At 37.5% G+C, this 21,706-nt stretch overlaps 1 protein-coding gene and 1 pseudogene across 1 annotated transcript; one reads left to right on the top strand and one right to left on the bottom strand.

Moving 5' to 3' along the window:
• Window positions 1-8,160: 8,160 nt before the first annotated feature.
• Window positions 8,161-18,328, bottom strand: LOC113293925 (annotated as a pseudogene).
• Window positions 18,329-18,569: 241 nt separating this feature from the next.
• On the top strand, window positions 18,570-21,140 carry LOC113293924 (glutamate receptor 2.2-like). The gene is made up of 4 exons (XM_026542367.1): window positions 18,570-18,678; window positions 19,087-20,393; window positions 20,485-20,803; window positions 20,908-21,140. Exons 1-4 carry the CDS (start codon window positions 18,570-18,572, stop codon window positions 21,138-21,140), a joined length of 1,968 nt encoding a protein of 655 aa, XP_026398152.1.
• The last annotated feature ends 566 nt before the right edge of the window (window positions 21,141-21,706 follow it).

Raw genomic sequence — 21,706 nt, 5'->3', positions numbered from 1 at the left:
GTTCCCTTATACAAATATATACGGATAGATAATAGAAAAATACTACTGCTCACCCACTTGAGTGGGGTTGTAATACTTAGTTATTTTGTCTCTGTCGTATAAATTTTTATACTCACTTAGAGCGACTGCAATGGTACGACTAAACTCAAAGATCAAAGACCAAAAAAAAAAGACTAAATATGAGTTTAATCTGTATTGTGACGTTATGGGGAGAAGACCAAATTTGGTCGCGCGTAAAACAATTTTACGCATGAAGACGGGCGGAAGTATTAGTTATGTTTCATTTCTGCGCGGAATTATAAATTACGTTTCAAACGGGCGTAAATATAAATCACGTCTGTTATCGAGCGTAAATATAAATTACGTTTCGTATGGGGCGGAATCTTAAATTCCGCCCGTTGATCAGACGGATTCCAAATGACCGCTCGAAGAAACGTAAAAATAAATTCCGCCCGAGTTAAACCGTGATGAATTGTACGGACGGACATCTGCTGTCCGCGTGATGAATTTGTCAGGCGTAAAATATTTTTACGCCTGAGACGGGCGTATCCAAAATTTCCGCCCATTAGGTTTTCATTAGGGCGTACTCTTCCTGTCCGTCTGATGAAATCGGGAGAAGAACAGATGAACTGAAACTGAGAATGGGTACTGGTGGAAGAGATGGGCTGAGAAGGAATCTGAGTGTTTCAAATTCAGATACTGAAGAATTAGAGCAAGAATCGAAATGGGTTGGCCTTGAATTCGTGGTTGGTTGGAGGATTGAAAAGAATAGTTGGAATTAGGGTTTTGAATTATAATTTTGAGAAGATAATGATGTTGCTGTGTTGATGGGGTTTCTGAGCTATGTATTATGATCGGAAGTAGAGAAAAACGACAGTTGTTGATGTTGGTTTAGAGCAGTAAAAGTAAGAGATGGTGGTTGATGCTGTTAGATGGAGGTCTTGCTGGTCTGTGCTTGAATGAGATTGCAGGTGGTGTTACAGATGCTCATGGTAGTGATCTTGTGTTGGCTCAAGAATATTTAGATGAATGCCTAGGTTTCAAATAAAAATTGAGGTGTTAGAAGTTGATACCGACAGTGAGAAGTGGTTGCTGCCATTGGTTTATGGATGTGATGAAGAGAGGCTTGTAACTGTGATGTAGCTGAAACTGAGCTGCATGTGTTGGCTATTCTGGTGGTAATGGAATAAATGAAATGAATCAGGTGCAGTTGCAAAGCATTTGCTGAGTTGGGAAGATTGCATTGTAGGAGATGAAGATACAACAATGAAAGAATAGTTGTGACTGCACAATGGACTTGGATGATGCTGTTATATTGTGAATGTATGGAGACATTGCAGCTGTGTGTGATGGTTCTGCAATGGCTTTGGCAGTGCTGAGATTACAGGGATTGGCAAGGGAGAGTTGCATCTGGAACTTTGTGTTGGTGTTTTGAACACTGAAATGAGATGCAGTTTGAAGTGATTCTGGTGGTAATTTGAGATTGCAGGTGACCTGGAGTGATGGAATGTAAACTGGTGCAGCTTGCTGGTGATGGCAGTCGAATGAAGCGGAGTTGATACTAGTGCAGTTGCAGTTGGAGATGGGATTGTGTTATTGTTGCAGGTTATGCTTTTGGCCTGAGATGGAGTTGGAGGTTATGATATGTGTAATGTGTTGCCACTGTAATTGGTTATTGAGAATGGTTGAGCTGCATCGTAGGTGGATCTGGTGGTTGTCTGCTGGCTGGTATTAAAGCTTCGTTCTGAAGCCAACATATACAAGAAATAAAGGGGTTGTCAGGTTCAAGGAAATACACACAGCTACAAGGAAGAGATGAATGAGTTGATTCAAGTTGCAGGCAAGGAATGGAGTTAATGGGTACTGGTGGAATGATTGAGATGCATATGAAAGTATGTTGCTACTGTGTTCGTCTGAGTTGCGGAATGCGGTGATAGTGGCAGTTGGGAATGTGCAGAATGTTGCAGGCTAAGGATGGTTGATTTATGTTGATTGTCATGAGTCTGTAATGGACTTGAATATGAGTGAACAAGCAAGATTGAGAAACTAGAATTGATTACAGATGAATGAGCATGTGTGCTGGAAAAGATACAAGATGAATAGACATCATGGCTGGATATGCAGTGGTGATGTGTAATGATTGTGCAACACAATTCTGGCCTCTGCAAGATTGCAATGGCTTAAAAAAAAGTCCGTTTGATAGGGGCGGAATTTTGGTGTCCGCCCCAGAGAGGCGGAATTTTGGTGTCCGTCCCAGAGAGGCGGGATTTTGGTGTCCGCCTGGCAACGCGCGGAATTCTTCTGTCCGTCTCATCAGGCGTAAATTTATGTTACGCCCGCAACAAACGTAAATTTAAATTCCGCCCCACCAACATACGTAAATTTGGTTTACGCCCGTTAACAAGCGTACTTTAAATTTACGCCCAGCATCAAGCGTACTTTAAATTTACGCCCGACTATATTAGAATTTGGGATTTGGTCGCGACCATATTTGGTCTGGAATTTGATCTTTGGTCCAAATTTGATCTTTACTCCGTCCCACTGTGTTAGGATCTCATCCCATAAATTTGGTTATACTCGCCCACAGTGGATGCTCTTAGAGAAGTGTATAAAATATCAAGAGTATACGTAAGCTTAACTAATGAGTATAAAACCCTTGCTGATAAAAAAAATGTTTCAAAATTAGAAGGAAATACGATTGGTTCACAAGGTTGTCTGCAATTAGCATGTAGTTACTGTTGGATTAGACTGGTTTCATAAGAAACAATCACCACTTTCTATGGGAGAATGCATATATGTCTCTTCATTTCTAACCAACATGCATCAATGATGGCTATTGTTCAATTTCTACATGCCGCATAATTGTGGCATTTTAAAATGATAATAAAGTTGTGCATATATAAGTTAGGAGAAAAATGTCTAAACTCCCCGTAGATTGTTGGATTAACTTCAACATAGAAGTCACTAACAAGCTGGTTAGGACAAGATTAGGAAATTGATTTAATCCTAAGAGAATTAGAAGTCATCTAGTTTTAAGAAAAGGAAAGACATGTAATAAGGTAATAGGACTAGGAAAAGGAATTCATAGTTCTATATATATATGATCACCAAATTTGTGGTTGATCATAAGACCAAGATTAGAGCTTGTGTTTAGTTTTGAGAGATTTTCTAAACATCAATAAAGAGAGTTGTCTTTATATAAGCTAAGTTTCATCTTGGAGTTGCCTTTAATTGGTATAAGAGCTTGTTTCTGAGCCATGGAAAACGAAACCACCATTGTGGGTGCAAAGCAGTTCACGCCACAATCAATACAAGTTCCAATCCTCAACGCCACAAACTACACAGTATGGGCCATGAGAATGAAGGTACTGATGAAAATCTACAAAGTTTGGGAAACAATTGATCCTGGTACATTGGACCCAGACAAAAACAATGGTGACATTGGATTACTCTTTCAAGCAATACCAGAATGTCTTGTTCTACAAGTTGGTAAACAGGAAACTTCAAAGAAAATTTGGGATGCAATAAAGGCACGTAATCTCGGAGCTGATCGAGTTAAAGAATCCCGTCTGCAAACCTTAATGTCTAAATTTGAAAGAGTGAAGATGAAAGACACTGATACTATTGATAGCTTTGCAGGAAAGCTATCAGAGATAGCCTCAAAAGCTGCGTCACTTGGACAATCCATTGATGAAGATAAACTGGTAAAGAAGTTTCTCAATAGTTTACCAAGATCCAAGTATATTGATATCATAGCTTCTCTCGAACAAGTCTTAGATTTAAAGAAGACTATCTATGAAGATATAATTGGAAGATTGAAAGCATATGAAGAGAGAATCCTTGATGAAGAAAACAATGTATAAACTCAAGGAAAACTCTTGTACACAAACTCTTACCAACAAAAATTTGCGACAAGAGGAAGAGGTCGTGGAAGAGGTGGTAGAGTAAACAGAGGCCGAGGAAGGGGATGAAGGTTTAACTCACAAGATAGAAAAACAAGTCAGAATGATCAAAACCAAGAGAAAGAAAAGAAGGATAGATCAAACATTATTTGTTACAGATGTGATAAACCAGGACACTTCTCCTATGTATGCCCTGAAAGAATACAAAAGATGGAAGAAGCAAATAAGAATGAAACAAGGGAAGCCGATACAACTCTTTTCATGCACGAAGTTGTATTCTTAAACGAAGGGAAACTAATACCAAAGAACAACGAATCAAAGGATGGAGAAGAAGGAATCTGGTATTTAGATAACGGAGCCAGCAACCACATGACTGGTAAGAAACATTATTTCTCTGAACTCAACGAGAAAATCAAAGGAAAAGTGAAGTTTGGGGATGGATCTTCTGTAGAAATTGAAGGGAAAGGATCAATTATATTTCAGAGCATGACCGTAGAACAGAAGCTTCTCACAAACATCTACTTCATCCCAAACTTACAAAGCAACATTCTAAGTTTAGGACAAGCTACAGAAGTTGGATGTGATGTTAGAATGCGACAAGATTATCTAACAGTTCATGACCCAAGTGGAAGACTTTTAGTTAGAGTCTCACGCTCACAGAATAGACTCTACAAGATAAGTCTCATGATTGGAAGGCCATTGTGTCTGAATATGAGACTGGAAGATCAGACATGGAAGTGGCACGCAAGGTTAGGACACGTAAGTTTCAGAACCTTAAAAACTATGTCTCAGAACAAGATGGTTCGAGGGCTACCACAGATAAACGATGAATCAAGGATCTGTGAATCATGTTTAGTTGGGAAACAAACGCGTCAAGGTTTTCCAAAAGCAACAACATTCAGATCCTCAAAGCCATTAGATCTTCTTCATGCTGATTTATGTGGTCCTATTACACCACAACAAAACAGAGTGGTGGAGAGGAGAAACATGACTCTAATGGATATGACAAGAAGTTCTTTAAAGGATATGCAGGTACCTAATTATCTATGGGGAGAAGTTTTACGACACACCACATACCTAATAAACAGGATACCTACGAAAGCTCTGAAAGACATGACTCCATATGAAAGTTTGCGAAAGAGAAAACAAAACATAGATCATTTAAGAGTGTTTGGTTGCAAAGCATACGCAAAAGTTGATTCTGCAACTCTTAAGAAACTGGATGATCGATCTCAGATTCTTGTGCATCTAGGAATTGAGCCTGGATCCAAAGCTTACAGATTATTCAATCCAACAACGAAAAGAGTAATAGTGAGTCGAGATGTGGTATTCGATGAAAAAAAAAACTGGAACTGGAAAGAAACTAATGATGGACCAAGTAGGGATCCAGTAATGTTTCACATGAGATGGGGTCAAGTAATTGATGAAGGTGAAGGACCCATAATCATCAATACCAATGGAAACAATGATGTTAATCAAGAAGAATAAGAGAATAATGAAAACACTGAGAATAACGAAGAAGTAGAAGAAGAACAAGAAAAAGAAGAAGAAGAAGAAGAAGAAGAGGAGATTGATGAAATAACTCAACCCATTCCACTGCGAAAATCAACAAGACAGATAAAAAGCCACAATATCTGGAGGATTATGTTCTTCAAGTTGCAGAAGAATGTGAGATTATGCTACTTTCTGTTAATGATGAACCAAGGAATTTTCAGGAAGCAAAAGTCTCGACTAAATGGACACAAGCATGTAGAGAAGAGATTATTTCAATCAACAGAAACAAGACTTGGTTTCTAGTTGATAAGCCAGGTGGGGTAAAAGTGATTAGCCTCAAGTGGATCTTCAAGGTCAAAAGAAATGCTGATGGAACTATTAACAAATATAAGGCAAGACTTGTAGCTAAGGGATACGTTCAAGAATCAGGCATAGACTTTGATGAAGTTTTCGCACCAGTTGCTAGACTAGAGACAATTCGTCTCTTAATAGCAGAATCTGCATCAAAATCTTGGGAAAAACATCATTTAGACGTAAAGACGGCATTCTTGCATGGCGAACTAAGTGAAGATGTGTATGTTGAACAACCAGAAGGTTTCGAAGTAAAGGGACAAGAACATAGAGTTTACAAGTTGACAAAAGCTCTTTATGGTCTAAGATAAGCCCCTCGAGCCTGGAATACAAAGTTAGATCAAATCTTAAAGGGAATGAGATTCATAAAGTGTTCTAAAGAAACTTCTGTATACAGAAGAGAAGAAAAGAGAACGCTTCTTGTGATTGCAGTCTATGTAGATGATCTATTTTTGACTGGCAACTCCCTTAAGGTGATCAATGAGTTCAAGAGAGAAATGTCATCAAAGTTTGAGATGTCAGACCTCGGAAAACTCACTTATTACCTTGGCATAGAAGTACATCAAGGAGTAGATGGGATTCAGATTAAACAAGAAGCTTATGCAAGGAGAATTCTGAAAGAAGCAGGACTTGAAACTTGTAATCTAACTAAGATACCAATGGAGTTTGGACTTAAAGTTTCAAAGGCACAAGAAGAAGCAGAGATTGATTCAACGTGTTATAGAAGAAATGTTGGGTGTCTTAGGTACTTGTTACACACAAGACCAGACTTGGCTTTCTAAGTGGGAGTATATAGTCGATATTTGCAAAGTCCACGCAAGTCTCATGGTGACATCATGAAGCAAATATTAAGATACCTAAAAGGAACAATCACGTATGGATTGAAGTATGGTCGAGGAGGATCAAAAGGAATTGTTGGGTATAGTGACAACAATCATAATATTGACCAAGATGATGGAAAAGGTACAACTGGTCATATATTTTATCTAAGAGAAGCACCTATTACATGGTGTTCACAGAAGCAAGACACAGTAGCTCTGTCATCATGCGAAGCTGAGTTTACGGCTGCAACAGAAGCAGCTAATCAATCAATATGGCTTCAAGAATTGTTGGGAGAAATCAAAGGAAGAGAACCTGAAAAAGTTCTCATCAAGATTGATAATAAGTCTGCAATTGCAGTCACTAAAAATCCAGTGTTTCATGGTAAGACGAAACACATTCACAAAAGGTATCATTTCATACGAGAATGCATCTAGAAGGAGGTCATTAACGTAGAACACATACCTGGAACTGAGCAGAAAGCAGATATATTGACAAAGGCATTAGCTCAGATCAAGTTTGAAGAAATGAGACAACTGATTGGAGTACAAGATATGTCACAGGTAAGGTTGAAGCTTAAGGGGGAGAATGTTGGATTAACTTCAACATAGAAGTCACTAACAAGCTGGTTAGGACAAGATTAGGAAATTGATGTAATCCTAAGGGAATTAGAAGTCATCTAGTTCTAGGAAAAGGAATTCATAGTTCTATATATATGATCACCAAAGTTGTGGTTGATCATAAGAGCAAGATTAGAGCTTGTGTTTAGTTTTGAGAGATTTTCTAAACATTAATAAAGAGTTGTCTTTATATAAGCTAAGTTTCGTCTTGCGGTTGCCTTTATAGATAATATATTATATCATGATCATAATATAGTAAACTTGTATGAATGTATGAATTTTGTGTCTCTAATGTTGTGCCCAATAACTTTGCTGTTATAGTGTCATTGTTCAATATTATCTAGCATGTCACTGTGTATCGAATCTTTCCACACTACACATTATATTTACTATGTAACTTAATATTGGTCTAAATTAAACTCATCGAGTACCTTCTTCTCATATCATATGTAATTATTTATCTAGCATCGTAGCACGTCATTGTGTAATTTGCTCTCATATTTTGCAGTTTGCACCTTTAAAATCAAGACAGTGAGCGTGTAGGACAATGGTTCATGTCCATACTTGCTAGAACTTTTGGTATAGTCCCAAAGTTTATCCCTCCCCCTGCTACGAAAAATGATGGGAAAAATTGCACATAACACTTAACAGGATTCTCTCATTAATGACGGAAATGAAGTGTTTCAGCTAGCTGTTTATTTTCCTAATCAGTCCATCACACTCATTGTTTCAATATCTATCTAGAAATAGACATAGAAATAAAATTATTATTATATCTTTGTAACTGAAAACTCTCTAGATAGAAGAATAGAACTACCGTAGTACCAGTGGTTGATTGCTTAAATGATTCAAAGGTTACAAGAAGAGCTGAACAAATAAGTTCATAAAAACATAATTTTCATATTAAACAGTACTCCCAAGAAATGGAATCACAGACAAGAAGACAAGCAAAGAGATCCTAACACTTATCAAGGTTATAACCAAGCTGGATTGTCCAAAGAAGTAACTACGGCTTTCACCTGCAAATAGTTATCAAGACAGTATACTCCCTTCTCTCTGCCGTGCCCACTCATCTTGTAACCACCGAAAGGAATTGCCGCGTCAAAAACATCGAAGCAGTTAACCCATACAGTTCCTACTCAAAGCGCCCGCGTCACGGTGTTTGCCGTGTCTATGTTCCGAGTGAAAACTCCTGCAGCCAAACCGTAAGTTGTTGCATTCGATCTTTTGATCACCTCTTTAGATCTCTGTAATTATGGAAATAGATATCGTTATGTAAGTGATGAACAAAGAATTGTTTTATATGCAATGAGATGAATTATATTGATAGGTCAAAAGCTTATTTGAATTTCAAGATACTCTGCACGGGTCCAAAGATCTCTTCCTTTGCGATCAACATGTTATCCTAATTTCGTACAGATTCAATTTTGTCAGCTGAAGGCGCATGATTATGGTATTAGAAAAGAACGATGGTTTAGATGTGATGGAAATAGTATATCATACGATACCTGGACATTTGAAAAGACAGTAGGCTGAATATAGAAACCCTTGTCGCCAAATCTCTCACCACCAGTTTCAATGGTAGCACCACTTTCAATACCAGATTTAATGTAATTCATGACCTTCTCAAATTGCTCCAAATCAATCTGATATATTGATAGGAGAATGCGACAATATCAGTGAACAAACCCAGAGGATAAAAAGAAATGACTAAATGACCGAGCTTTTTAAACCGAGCTGATCTATCTTACTCTGGATCAATGAAGATAAACTAAAAGACTCTCTACGCCCGTGATTTATTTTCAAAAAATTAAACTGTGTTTTGCAAAGTGGAGAAAGTTCACCTGAGGACCTTGTTCCACACCCTTTTGGAAAGGATCACCAACAACACGTCTCATAGCACGAGCCTTTGATTTCTCTAAGAACTCGTCATAAACTTTTTCATGTACAAAAGTACGAGACCCAGCACAGCAGCATTGTCCCTGTAAAAAAATCACGTTTAGGAACTTAAAATTCGACAATTCATTCATATCTATTTAAGATAGTACATCAGTTCGTGCAAAAGTTTCCATTACGTTCACTTACCTGGTTAAAAAACAGTGCAAAGTGGGCAGTTTCAACAGCCTTGTCAATGTCGGCATCTTCACATACAATGAATGGAGATTTCCCTCCAAGCTCTTGAGTCACTGGCTTAAGGTTGCTTCTACCAGCCAGTTCAGAAACAATCTTGCCGGTTTCAGTTGATCCTGTGAAAGCAAGCTACAAAGAAGTCGGCCTTTTTTATGTTAGCACTGGAGAGAAAAAATTATGTGTTCGTTATACATTCTTGGATGCATATTCTTCCTTGGGTATAGGAAAATTACAAACCTTGTCCACATCCATATGACTAGCAAGAGCTGCACCAGCCGTTGGACCAAATCCAGAAATCACATTCAGAACACCTTCAGGAAGGCCAGCCTGCAAAGAAAATGCAGAGCTAATTAAGAAACCTCAAGCATGCATTCATAAAATGAAGACTAAACGACTACAGATAAATTACGAGAACCCATTTCATGGAGCAGCTTCGCCGCATATAGAGAAGACAATGGTGTTTGTTCGGCTGTCTTTAGGACAATGCTGTTACCAGTAGCTAAAGCGGGTGCGACCTTCCATACAAACATGAGAAGTGGAAAATTCCATGGAATAATTTGTCCAGCAACTCCAATGGGATCATGCAGGGTTAGCACTTGGTACGGACCATCAGCCTGAACTTTGAGACCATGAATCTTATCCGCCCATCCTGGGACAATCAAAACAAAACCATAAAATAGTTACAGATTTACAGTTGACATAAGTAAATAAAATATAATGTAACTTCAAATTTTTGAGGAAGTGATCATTTGGTTACCTCACCTGCATAATATCTAATTAGACGTGAAATCATTGGTAATTCAATTTGACTGGCCTGTTCATAGGTCTTTCCTGTGTCCCATGACTCGAGTGCTGCAAGTTCATCTCTATGTTTATCGATCAAATCCGCAAAGCGAAAAAGTACCATTGACCTTTCTTATAAAGCCAAACAACGTGGAACGAAAAACATTCTAATTCTGCTCTCCCAATCAAAAAATTAGTAAAGTAAATTTTAGGAAATTGAAAGTAGTTACATAAGCTGTCATCTTTGGCCATGGTCCTTCATCAAAAGCCTTGCGAGCAGCGGCAACTGCCCGATTGAAAGTATTTACACAAAATAATATCTTTCTTTATCTAACGTATTTCCTAATCATATGTACAATATGTACAAAGATATACGTCTCTCCTAATATTCCCCCTCAAGTTGGAGCATGGGTATCACGAATGCCAACTTGGGAAGAAGCGTCTCAAACTGAGGACGTCCAAGAGCTTTGGTGAAAATGTGTGCAAGCTGAACGGTTATGTGAACATGCGAAGTAATAATAACACTAGACTGAATTTAATCGCATACATAATGACAATCAATCTCAATATGTTTGGTCCTTTCATGAAAAACAGGATTAGTAGCAATATGAAGAGAGGACTGACTATCACAGTATAGGTGCATAGGATGAGAGCGAAACATACCTAGAGATTTCAAAAAAGCTTTTAGTCGTGTGAGCTCACTACATGTATGAGCCATGGAATGGTCCTCGGCCTAGGCAGAAGAACGAGATATTGTGAGTTGCTTCTTTGTCTTCCAAGATATAGGTGAGCCTCCTAAAAAGATAAAGTAAGAAGTAAGCGAATGGTGGCTCTCTAAAAGAGTCACAAACTAATACCGCAAGTGCACGGTGTCGATGTAGCTAATGTGCAAGTGCGAGTCGATCCACAGGGACAAGGTGTGTGTAGTTGAAGCTTAAGATTTCACTAAAACTGAGTTGTAACAAAGAGTCTTGGTTGTGTTAAAACACACTTGAGATGATGGCAGTGACTGAACTGAAAAACAGCAGAATGTAAAGCAAGTAAACAGGAACATGCTAGGGCTTTTGAATCCACTTCTTGATCCTAAACTAAGGCAGATCCTAATCAATCATGTTCTTGTTTCATCTCAGGGGAGATTGTGGATGATTTACTTAACTAATCTTACTAACTTACCCCTAGCATCAACTGTCTTCTCACAGTACAGCTGATCACAGGTTTGTTTGCTCAACCAGTTATCTAGCAATCCGCATTAGTGGAAGGTTAATCCCCTAAGTTCTCTAGTTCACTCCTAGCATTGAGTGTCTTCTTACAGCACACTCAATCACAGGTGCATTTGATCACTAAGTTTACTAACTTCCCTACTTCAATTAAGCACATCCCTTCAAATGGACTGAATCCTTAGCTACTCTCACTCTTACACCCCTAGAATCAGCTGTCTTCTTACAGCACAGCTGATCACAGGTGCATTCACTCAACTAGCTAATTATCATTCCTACTTAGTTTCAGCACTACAAGAACAGTGACATGAACATGGACTATCCTAGCTTACAATTCAAGAGTATCATCTAACCCCTAGCAAATGGAGTTAGAACATAATGAAATTAAATGACAATGGAATTGAAATTGTTTAAAACATTGAACTGAACTTGAAACAACATTAACAGTTGAGGTCCTCGCTATTCCAGGCCTCTTGGTGGTGCTCTGGATAATCCAGGCATCCCCATTAAAACATACCCACAGTCTCAATTTATACCCACAGACCCAATTTGGGTTTTCCCCCAAATTACAAAATTAGGGTTCTTCCCCAAAAATATCCCCAATTTAAACAGAAATTAGGTAAATTATTTCTACATAATTTGACAGTACAAAACAGACCCATATCTTCTCTAATGCTCTCCCTAACAGAACATTAGGGTTCTTTAATAAATTCCCCCAAATCAGAAAATTTAGGGTTTGGTAATTCTTACCCATATTGATGTGATTTGACGAGTTTGTCTTCGACCCATTCTTCCCCTTGTGTCAATTGCTACTCTAGACTCGCCTAATCGATTGATTTTTCTTCTAGGGTGTCAGAGAAAGGTGGGAAGAAATATCAATAAAATAGGGGGCTAGAAAGAGGGGGTGATGATGTTCGAGCAGGTGGAGCTGGTGGTTTGGTTGTGGCAGAGTAGGTGGTGGCGGACATGGTGGAGAAGGTGGTGGTACGGAAGACATGGTGTCTGCAGAGGCGGGAGAAGAGAATAAAGAGAAGGGGAGAAGAGAATGAGCGATTTAGGGTTAGGTTTTTGGGTTATATGTGTTGGGTGTGCTCCGGTGTTGGGCGGGATCAGCAATCTTGATGTCCAGCAAGACGAGAGCGTTGGATGACCACATCTGAAACGAATCGAACGACAAGAAGGGAAACAGCTTGTAGCGACCGTTGGATTGCGAGATACAACGAAGCTAACGGTTCCAGATGGAGTTTGGTACTATGATGTTTGACAGGAACTTCAGAGTTTGATGCACGATGATGAGACGACCGTAGGATGATGTGATGGATCCTATCTGACGGTTCTCATGGAAATGGGTATGGATATTGGAAATGGAGTTGGGTAAGGGTTTTGGGCCTTGGGTATGCCAAGACCATATCTTCTTTAAGAACAATTCTTCCTCTTCAAGCCCACTTCTAGTTTATCCGGCTCTTGCAAACATCATTCTTTGCTGCCTTCCTGCGGGAGTCTTGACCGTTTCTTTGCTCTTTTCTCTCAACAATTCATCCAAGCTTTATTTATTACCTAAAAATGCAAAATTAATTAATAAAAATATTTATTCTTGATAACAAAGAAAATACAGAATATGGGATAAAATGTAGAATTAATGCACAAAAGATGAGTTAAATGCCAAGAAAAATATATAGAAATATGCACTTTTTAGCACTCATCAGCGAACGACATCTAAGAGGGAAGGAGGCCCAATCAGAGTCACAATAAGCCATAAGTTGAAGAGAACTTACTTTTATAAATCAATCCCTTAACCAGGATGACCCTTTAGATAACGAAGTACTCAGATAACAACTTCCCAATGAGATACCCGAGGATACTGAATAAATTGAGCCAATACATGCACCGAGTATCATCATTCAGGACGCGTAATACTCAAATAAATCAAGCTTCCAATAAGCCGATGATACTGAGATGAATTAGAATACAAGGGTTCATCATCAAGAGTTAAACGATGATGTTGATCAATAGGTGAAGAAGTTGGTTTGGCTCCTAGAAGTTCAATCTCAGATAAAATATCCAAGGTATATTTTCGTTGAGATAAAAACAGACTAACAGTTCCTCAATACATTTCAATACCAAGAAAATATTTGAGATTTCCCAAATCTTTCTTATGAAAACAACGACTTAAATATGATTTAAAAGAAGTAATGGCAACGAAATTGTTCCCAGCAATAATTAAATCACCCACATAGACAAGTACATTAATAGAATTCCCACCTCATCATAGGGTAAATATAAAATAATCAGCAGAAGATTGTACAAATCCAAAAATCTTGAGAGCACGTGCAAGCTTAGCAAACCAATTATGAGGAGTTTGACGAAGACCATACAAAGATTTATGGAGTCGACATACTTTACCAATAAAATCAGTCGAATATCCTGGAGGAAGTTGCATATTTACTTCCTCATCAAGATCCCTATGAAGAAAAGCATTGTAAACATCCATTTGATGTACCTCTCATGATACGTTTTGATCCCTTTACCTTGGTGACTATTATTATAGAGGAGGAATTCAGAATAATAATAGACGAAAACTTAGAAAACAGAACTCAAAGCAGTAATTCGAAGAAATATATCTTCTCTAGATTATGAACAACAAAACTATTACAGTTCTTTCATTGTTACGCTCACAATCTCTCTAGGTAAATAACCTTAAACTATTTGCTAAGCTTGCTGTTAGAATAATTAATTTACTCACAAACTTCTCTCAAGGTGATTTGTCTCACAAACCTCCCTCTCTGATCTAGGTGTGTCTGTGTCACAAACCACACTCTATTTATAGTTTTAACGATTTCCAAAACCTTACAGGAATTTATTTTCTTATCTAGGAATAATTCCTTCTCTAGGTGTATTTCCTTATCTAGGAATATTACATTGTCTAGGAATAATTCCTTTTCTAAGTATATATTTCCATATCTGGAAATATTACCTTGTCTAGGAAATATTCCTTTTCTAGGTATATTTCCTTATCTAAAAATATTACCTTGTCTAATAATATTTCCTTATCTAAGATTACTGCCTAAAAATCAGTATTCCTTCCCAAAGTAGAAATCTATCCTCAATCCGGCTTGAGGATCATTAGTTCCCGGAGAGAGGAAGCTACACATGTATCATCTCAATCAAGAGCAACTGCGACTGCTAAAAATGTTCTAACTGCGGATGCAAATGTTTCATGATAATGCACCCCTTCTACTTTTCTATTACCAACGAGAACCAAACGAGCCTTATACCGCTCAACATCCTTCTACTTGTCTATTACCATCAGAATTATATTTAATTTTCTGAACCCATTTACAACCAACATCCTTCTTCTCCAAGGGAAAATCAGAAACAGATAACGTGTCATTCTTGACAAGAGCACTAATTTCCTTACACATTGCTACATGCCAACAGGGAAGGCGAACAACTTCAGCATAACTGGTAGGTTGATGAGCGATTAATTCTTACATATTTACTACCCAAAATATATATTGTTGGTGCTTATTTTGGTATTTATTATGTTTTTGTAGGTAATGAATAAAATGGGCTCTTCCAAAAAAATCGGCTAAACCTAGGATTCCAAGAAGAAAATATGGACTACGGAGTACAGGGGCCGTGGATACTTTTGGATCTAAATGGGATAGGCCCAATTTAAGTTAGTGAAGAAATTAACATGCTCGGGCATTTTGGTCTCGTGGATTTTAGGATGAAGGACTTGGTGATTAGTTATCGAAGGATTTAGGAGATATCTCGTAAAATGAAAAATCCTACTCAATAATTAATGTACGAGGTATGTCGACATGGTGGAGGAAGAAAGGAAACTAAATATCTTTTGCAACTAAAGAAGATTGATTTTGAACATAATATATACTTCACCCCATTAATAAATGACATCTGTTTCGGAATTGAGATAATGAAAAAATGAGTACTTACCTCGTACATAAGATCAGTATGTGCTCATATAATATTTTCGTTCCCATGAAAAGAAAAGCAAGTGGTCGGACATGTGGCGAGTATTTATTAGGTGATATTGTGTATTCTTAGACAAGTGGCACACTTCCATTGGACATGACATGTGGAAGAAAATTAAAAGAGGAAGTTTAGATTTTGTTGAAATCTATATATTGATGTCGAGAACAGGAAACCAGGGGAGTTATTGGAGAGCCGGTGAGCCGGTAGCCATTTTCACAATTTTCTTTTATTTCTTTTATTTAGTTTTCTTTATAATAATGAGGAACTAGAATCACATGCTGGGATTATGGAGGAAGCGTTGTTCCAATAATAAAGTGGTATTTTCTTATTAATTTATTATTGCAATTTCTTTATGATTATTTGCACTGAACTATAATTGATTATAATATTTTGATTAATTAGTTATGTTCTCTCTTGATGGTGCATGCTTATCTTAGAGCTCTTGATGTTCCATACTTGCGATTAACAATTAAAATTTTGGAAATCTAATATTGGCAATATCTTAGAATCAAATTGAACGTATGAATTGCATACATATTGTTGTTTACTGAATCACTTAAAAATTGGTCAATAGTGGAATCCATAGTATCAGTTCTTTCCATAATCTTAAATCTTAAATCAATCTTCACAAGTCCGAGAGAACGACAACCTTCTTACCATTATATAAAATTCGATCATAGGTTCTGTAAGTGTAGTAATCGCAGCTAAAAAATGAGTATGACTACCAAAAAAAATTTGCAGAAGACACATAATTTATTAGACAAAGTGACAATACATCTCAAATCTTTAATTAAACATGCTAAAGAAATCAAGTTGCAGTGGGGAGCAGGAACGAATAAAGACCACAGTGCCATCACATGGATCATGAGAGTATGTGCCACTCAGAAGCTTTACGGAAGAAACCTATTTCACAAGTCTTAAATAAAAATTATTTAGTTCCTGTCATGTGTCGTGAAGCCCATGTATCAAATATCCATTTACCAGAAAGCTTCGAATCATTATTCGAATTTTAAAGTTTTTGCACAATGATTTCCCATTGGGTATCAGTAAGAGGATTATCAAGACCTAGCCGATCTTAAGAGGATACAGATCCTCCACCAGAGTTAATGGTTGTCATTGCTACATTAGCTACACAAGTCATGGTGTTAATCTTAAGCACAACTTTTTGATTTGGTTTTAATAGGTTAAGTATTTCCTGGCTCTGATACCATCAAACGACAAGATAGAGAAGATTAAGATTTCTTATTATTGAAAACTTTATTTTACAAAACTGGTTTTGTGTGACTAAAAAGGTAAAGAAACCAAAAAAAATATCTTTCCTAACCATATGTACCAAGATATACGTATCTCCTAATACATTCATACATGCATCTTAAAAGTATGTAATTTTTTCTCGAGGTAAAGGCGATTAGTCACAAATTTAGTCATATACCTTATCTCCAATTTGTTCCATAGCACATCCAAAGTCGTTTTCGTCACTTCTTCTCTCAAGCCTCGTTGCTCACAAATTTAGTCATATACCTTATCTCCAATTTGTTCCATAACACATCCGAAGTCGTTTTCGTCGCTGCTTCTCTCAATACCTCGTTGCTCAAACACAATAATATTAATCCATGTGCTTTCTCCATGAGTTCATCCTTTTCCTCATCCTTCAATGTTGTTCCTAGAGATGTTTTTCCCTTCAAAGTTTTCCCCCAAACCTTGTTGCACCAAAACAGCCCTTATCTTTAGGCTCCATAAATTAAAATCATTCCTTCCATCAAACTTCTCAATCTCATACTTTTCCGCTATTAGAGATCGCTCCCACCCAGAGCTTTGATACCAATTTGTTATAACAAATGGCTCAAGCTAGCACAATCAATCAAGATATCAAATAGAAGTGAAACCAAAATAAATCAAGCACACACACAACACACGAATTTATACTGGTTCAATTAAAAAGGTCTACATCCACTTGTGAAGACAACGAAACGATTTTACTATAATCAAACAAGATTACAAGATATTGAATCCATCCCCGCTCAAGAATCCAAGCCCCCTTTCTGGTGCCTCGGAATCTCTTCACGTAAGTTTCTCTCTATTATATATATGAAGATAAAGAAATGGACCATTTTCTTTATATCTAACCTAGAAGGTCCTGATGCTTTTTTGGTTATGTGAAACAAAGTTTCTCACCTGGTCTCTAAAGGAGACAATACCATACAAGGCTCACGCCTGTATTCAAGGCCCTAAATACAACAATATATATAGTATTGACAATGGAAACGACACCTCCCTTTTTCTTGAGACAAATCCATATGGTCAACCAAAAAAACAAAAAGGAATTGCAAAAACAAAATAGCGTAGAACATATATACAGAAGCAAGTCTCCGTGATCATCATCCTCTAATTATCAATTTTCCATGTTCTGGTTTTGGCATTGGCTCATTCAGTATCCCTTTACCTTTTTCTATTCCACCACTTGATTGGGGACGTAAATTCTGTACGAATTGCCAGAAGTTTGCAAGGCATTGCCACAAATATTCTTTAAGACTTTGCCACATATCTCTAAAGCTCTGACTTTGGCGTTGGCCGCGTGGCAGCATATCTTCGATTGCAACAGGACTTGAAGTATACCTTAGCAAGATTTTGCTGAGGTACACAATGAGGGCTACAATCAAAGGAATTCCTGTAATGACGAAGAGAACAAAAAAGCTATCAAAGTTGAGACTAGTTTCAAAAGCCATGGGATTGGGGTCCGAACAGCTCTTTTGGTTCCCAAACCAAGCTTGTTCGATTCTTATAATTCTATCATCCTCTCTTAGATTAGCTATTGCTCTTGAAATATCAGGGACCAAAGGTGATCCTCTCGGAAATGCCTGTGAGTATAAATGACAAAATTAAATGGAAATATTTGAGTACTGACATGAACCAAATAAATAAGAATAAAATATAAAATGTGCTACCAAAACTTCATTTAGCAGGATAGGGAACTTACAAAACCAAATCCTCCTGTCTTGTACATCGGTCCAACCATGGCATATTTATTACAATATTTTGCTAGCAGGAGTCTGTTAAAAGGTGCTTCCCCGAATGCAGCAACAATACGATCCTCCTTATTTCTCAATGCTGCGAAAGCCTCCTTGAAATCTTCAGTAGAGATATAGGGTTTTAGATTAGCCTCATTGTTAAGGATCGAGCAAGAGAGAGGAGAGCATAAGCGCGGATCCTTAAAGTGTATATCTCCTAAATATAGACTCCTATATTATTTCCTAATAATGGCCCTTTCTGACTTCTATTCTTCTACAAATAATACTGCTCATAAGAGGAAGCTGGTTCTCCTCACTAGAGATTCACATAGAGATATTGCCGATGCAGCTTCTCAAGGTATATACATAAATGCAATTTTCTCTTCTTGTTCTGAAATTTCTGTAGAATAATACATACAAAGTTTGTCATAACATGTCTAGATGGCGGGATTATATTCTACATCCTAATACAAATTTATTGATAACTAAATTACCTCTGTTTCATGAATAGAGATACTTTTTTACGATAAAAAATAGATATAACCTTCATGCCACAAACATTTATCTATCCAAAAAGGTGAAATTTAATTAGGACCAGAAGGTGCAAATATTAATACCCAAGAAGGTCCATCCTTAGAATAGGGTCACGAGGGTGACCTAGTCACAATACAGCATGGCACGTTGAGTTAGACTTCATAGCTGATTATATTTTCTCGGGACTTTTTCTCTTTGAATTAATATTCTTTTATTCTTGTACATGTAACAGCTAATGATTTAATCAAAAATGTTGGAGTTGGAGCCATCATAGGGCCATCAACATCATTACAAGCTATATTCATGGCTGACTTTGGAAACAAAGCTCAGGTTCCTATCATTTCTTTCACTGCTACAAGTCCTTCAGTTTCTACTTCTCAAAATCCGTATTTCATTCGGATGATGCAAAGTGACTTGTCCCAAATAAATGTGATTGCTGAATTGGTTAAAACATTTGAATGGAGAGAAGTTGTACCCATATATGAAGACACGGAGTATGGAAAAGGTATGATGCCAGATATGATCGATGCGTTCCAAGCTATCGATACCAGAGTTCCTTACAGAAGCTTCATTTCCACTTCAGCTACTGATGGACAAATACTAAGCGCACTGTACAAATTAATGTCAATGCGGACTAGGGTATTTGTTGTGCACATGACACCGGCCCTTGGAGTACGTGTTTTTCAAAAGGCCAAAATGATTGGGATGATGAGTGAAGAGTATTCATGGATCATTACAGATGGGTTAGCTAATTTCTTGGGCTCCTTTAATTCTTCTGTTATTGATTCTATGCAAGGAGTATTGGCTGTAAGGTCATATATTCCAAGGTCAACAGAGCTTGAAGAATTTCGAGCTCGATGGAAAAAGCAGTTTAAGCAAGACAATCCAGGAATTAAAAAAATTGAACTCAACATTTTTGGTTTGAGGGCTTACGATACAATTTGGGCACTAGCAAGTGTCTTGGAGAAACTTGATATAATGAACTCAACAAGAAGTGTTTCAAAGATTGGTCCTAAACTTTTGCAGCTAATTTCTGAGACAAAGTTTCATCTCTTAAGTGGGGATGTTAATCTCATCGATAGGGAAATGCAATCAAATACCTACCAATTACTTAATGTGATTGGAAACGGAGGTAGAGAAATCGGCATTTGGACAACATCGAATGGTATCGTACGTGACTCAAGCAGTTTAATTACTACCAGAGCACATTCTTTATCATCACCAAGAGATAATTTACGCGTTATAATATGGCCTGGAGAATCAACCGTTGTTCCAAAAGGTTGGGTAATTCCAGAAATGGGAAAAAAATTAAGGATTGGAGTCCCAGTTAAACGGGGTTTTACTGAGTTCGTAAAAGTATCAAGAAATAGTAGTGTCAGCAATTCTAGTTATGTCATCACCGGATATTGCATAGATGTGTTCAAAGCTGTAGTGGAAATGCTACCGTATCCTGTTTCTTATGAATTGGTTCCCTTCGCGAAGGCTGATGGCACGCAGGCAGGAACTTACGATGACTTAGTATATCAAGTTTATTCCCAGGTTAGTTTTTCTACTGTTTCTGGTAATTTTGCAGTACGTAACTGCTAGCTGCCTGGCTAATTCCTTTTGTGTTGTTGAATGTGCTAAATAGAACTATGATGCCGTAGTTGGAGACATAACAATTAGTGGAAATAGATCAACCTACGTTGATTTCACATTACCTTATACCCCATCTGGATTCTCGATGATTGTTCCGCTGAAAGAGGACACGAGCAACAATGCATGGATATTACTCAAGCCTTTAAATTTGAATCTTTGGTTAGCAATTATTGTGTTTTTTGTATTGACCTGGGCGACGACTTGGGCTCTGGAACGTGAAGAAAATAATCCAGCGTTTCAAGGGGAAGTATGGCATCAACTGGAAACCATGTTCTGGTTCTTTTTCTCTACACCAGCCTTTGCTAATGGAGGTAATTTCGTTTCTCCTTCCCCTATCAATATAGCTCTCTTCCAGTTCACTTTTGACAGAGGCAAATTCTTTTCCGGTGTTTGTTAACGTTTAGTTCTGTTTCAGACAAAACGGTGAGAAACGGTATGGCTAAAGTTGTTGTGATTGTCTGGGTATTTTCTTTGCTCATACTAAGTTCAAGTTACACAGCTAGTTTGACGTCAATGTTGACAGTTCACCGGCTTGAACCTACTGTTACGGACGTCCATGAACTAATCAAAACTCGCCAAAATGTTGGTTACCTAGAGGGAACATTTGTACATACAATGTTAAAAAGGATGGGATTTGATGAGTATTAGGAAATAATATAGGAGTCTATATTTAGGAGATATACACTTTAAGGAGTTTGAGTTATATTAGGAAAGTGTCTATGTTTAGAGTTTGATCTTAGTTAGGAAAGTACCTTGAGTGGTCGTCAAGTTTGTGAACAATATAAATAGGCTGTTGAGCCATGAAAGTTGAGATACCAAGATTATTATTAATGTAGTCTTCTATTGCTTCCGCGCGTTTTGCTCTCCTCTCTCTTGCTCGATCCTTAACATGGTATCAGAGCGAGGTGAGAAGAAGAAAGAAGAGAAGTTTCATTGTTTTTCGTTTTTAAGTTTTAAGAGAAAAGTTAAAGAAGTTACGTGAAGTTGTGATGGTTTCAAGTTGGAGAAGAAAGAAGTTGCGTTAGGTTTTGAGAGTTTGAAAAAAAAAAAAAAAAAAAAAAAAAAATTGAAGCTGTGAAGGAGTGGTGTTGGATGCTCTATCCGTGAGAAAGAAAGAAGTTAAAGGTCTGCATGACGTGTTGTTGTGTTGGTGTGTCTTCACCAAGACTTGAGAGTTAAAAAAAAAAAAAAAAAAAAAAAAAAAAAAAAAAACA

Source organism: Papaver somniferum, chromosome 7 (assembly GCF_003573695.1).
Source record: "Papaver somniferum cultivar HN1 chromosome 7, ASM357369v1, whole genome shotgun sequence".
Taxonomy (NCBI): domain Eukaryota; kingdom Viridiplantae; phylum Streptophyta; class Magnoliopsida; order Ranunculales; family Papaveraceae; genus Papaver; species Papaver somniferum.
Note: the sequence above shows the minus strand (reverse complement) of the source record. Positions and strands in the feature narration are given on the sequence as shown.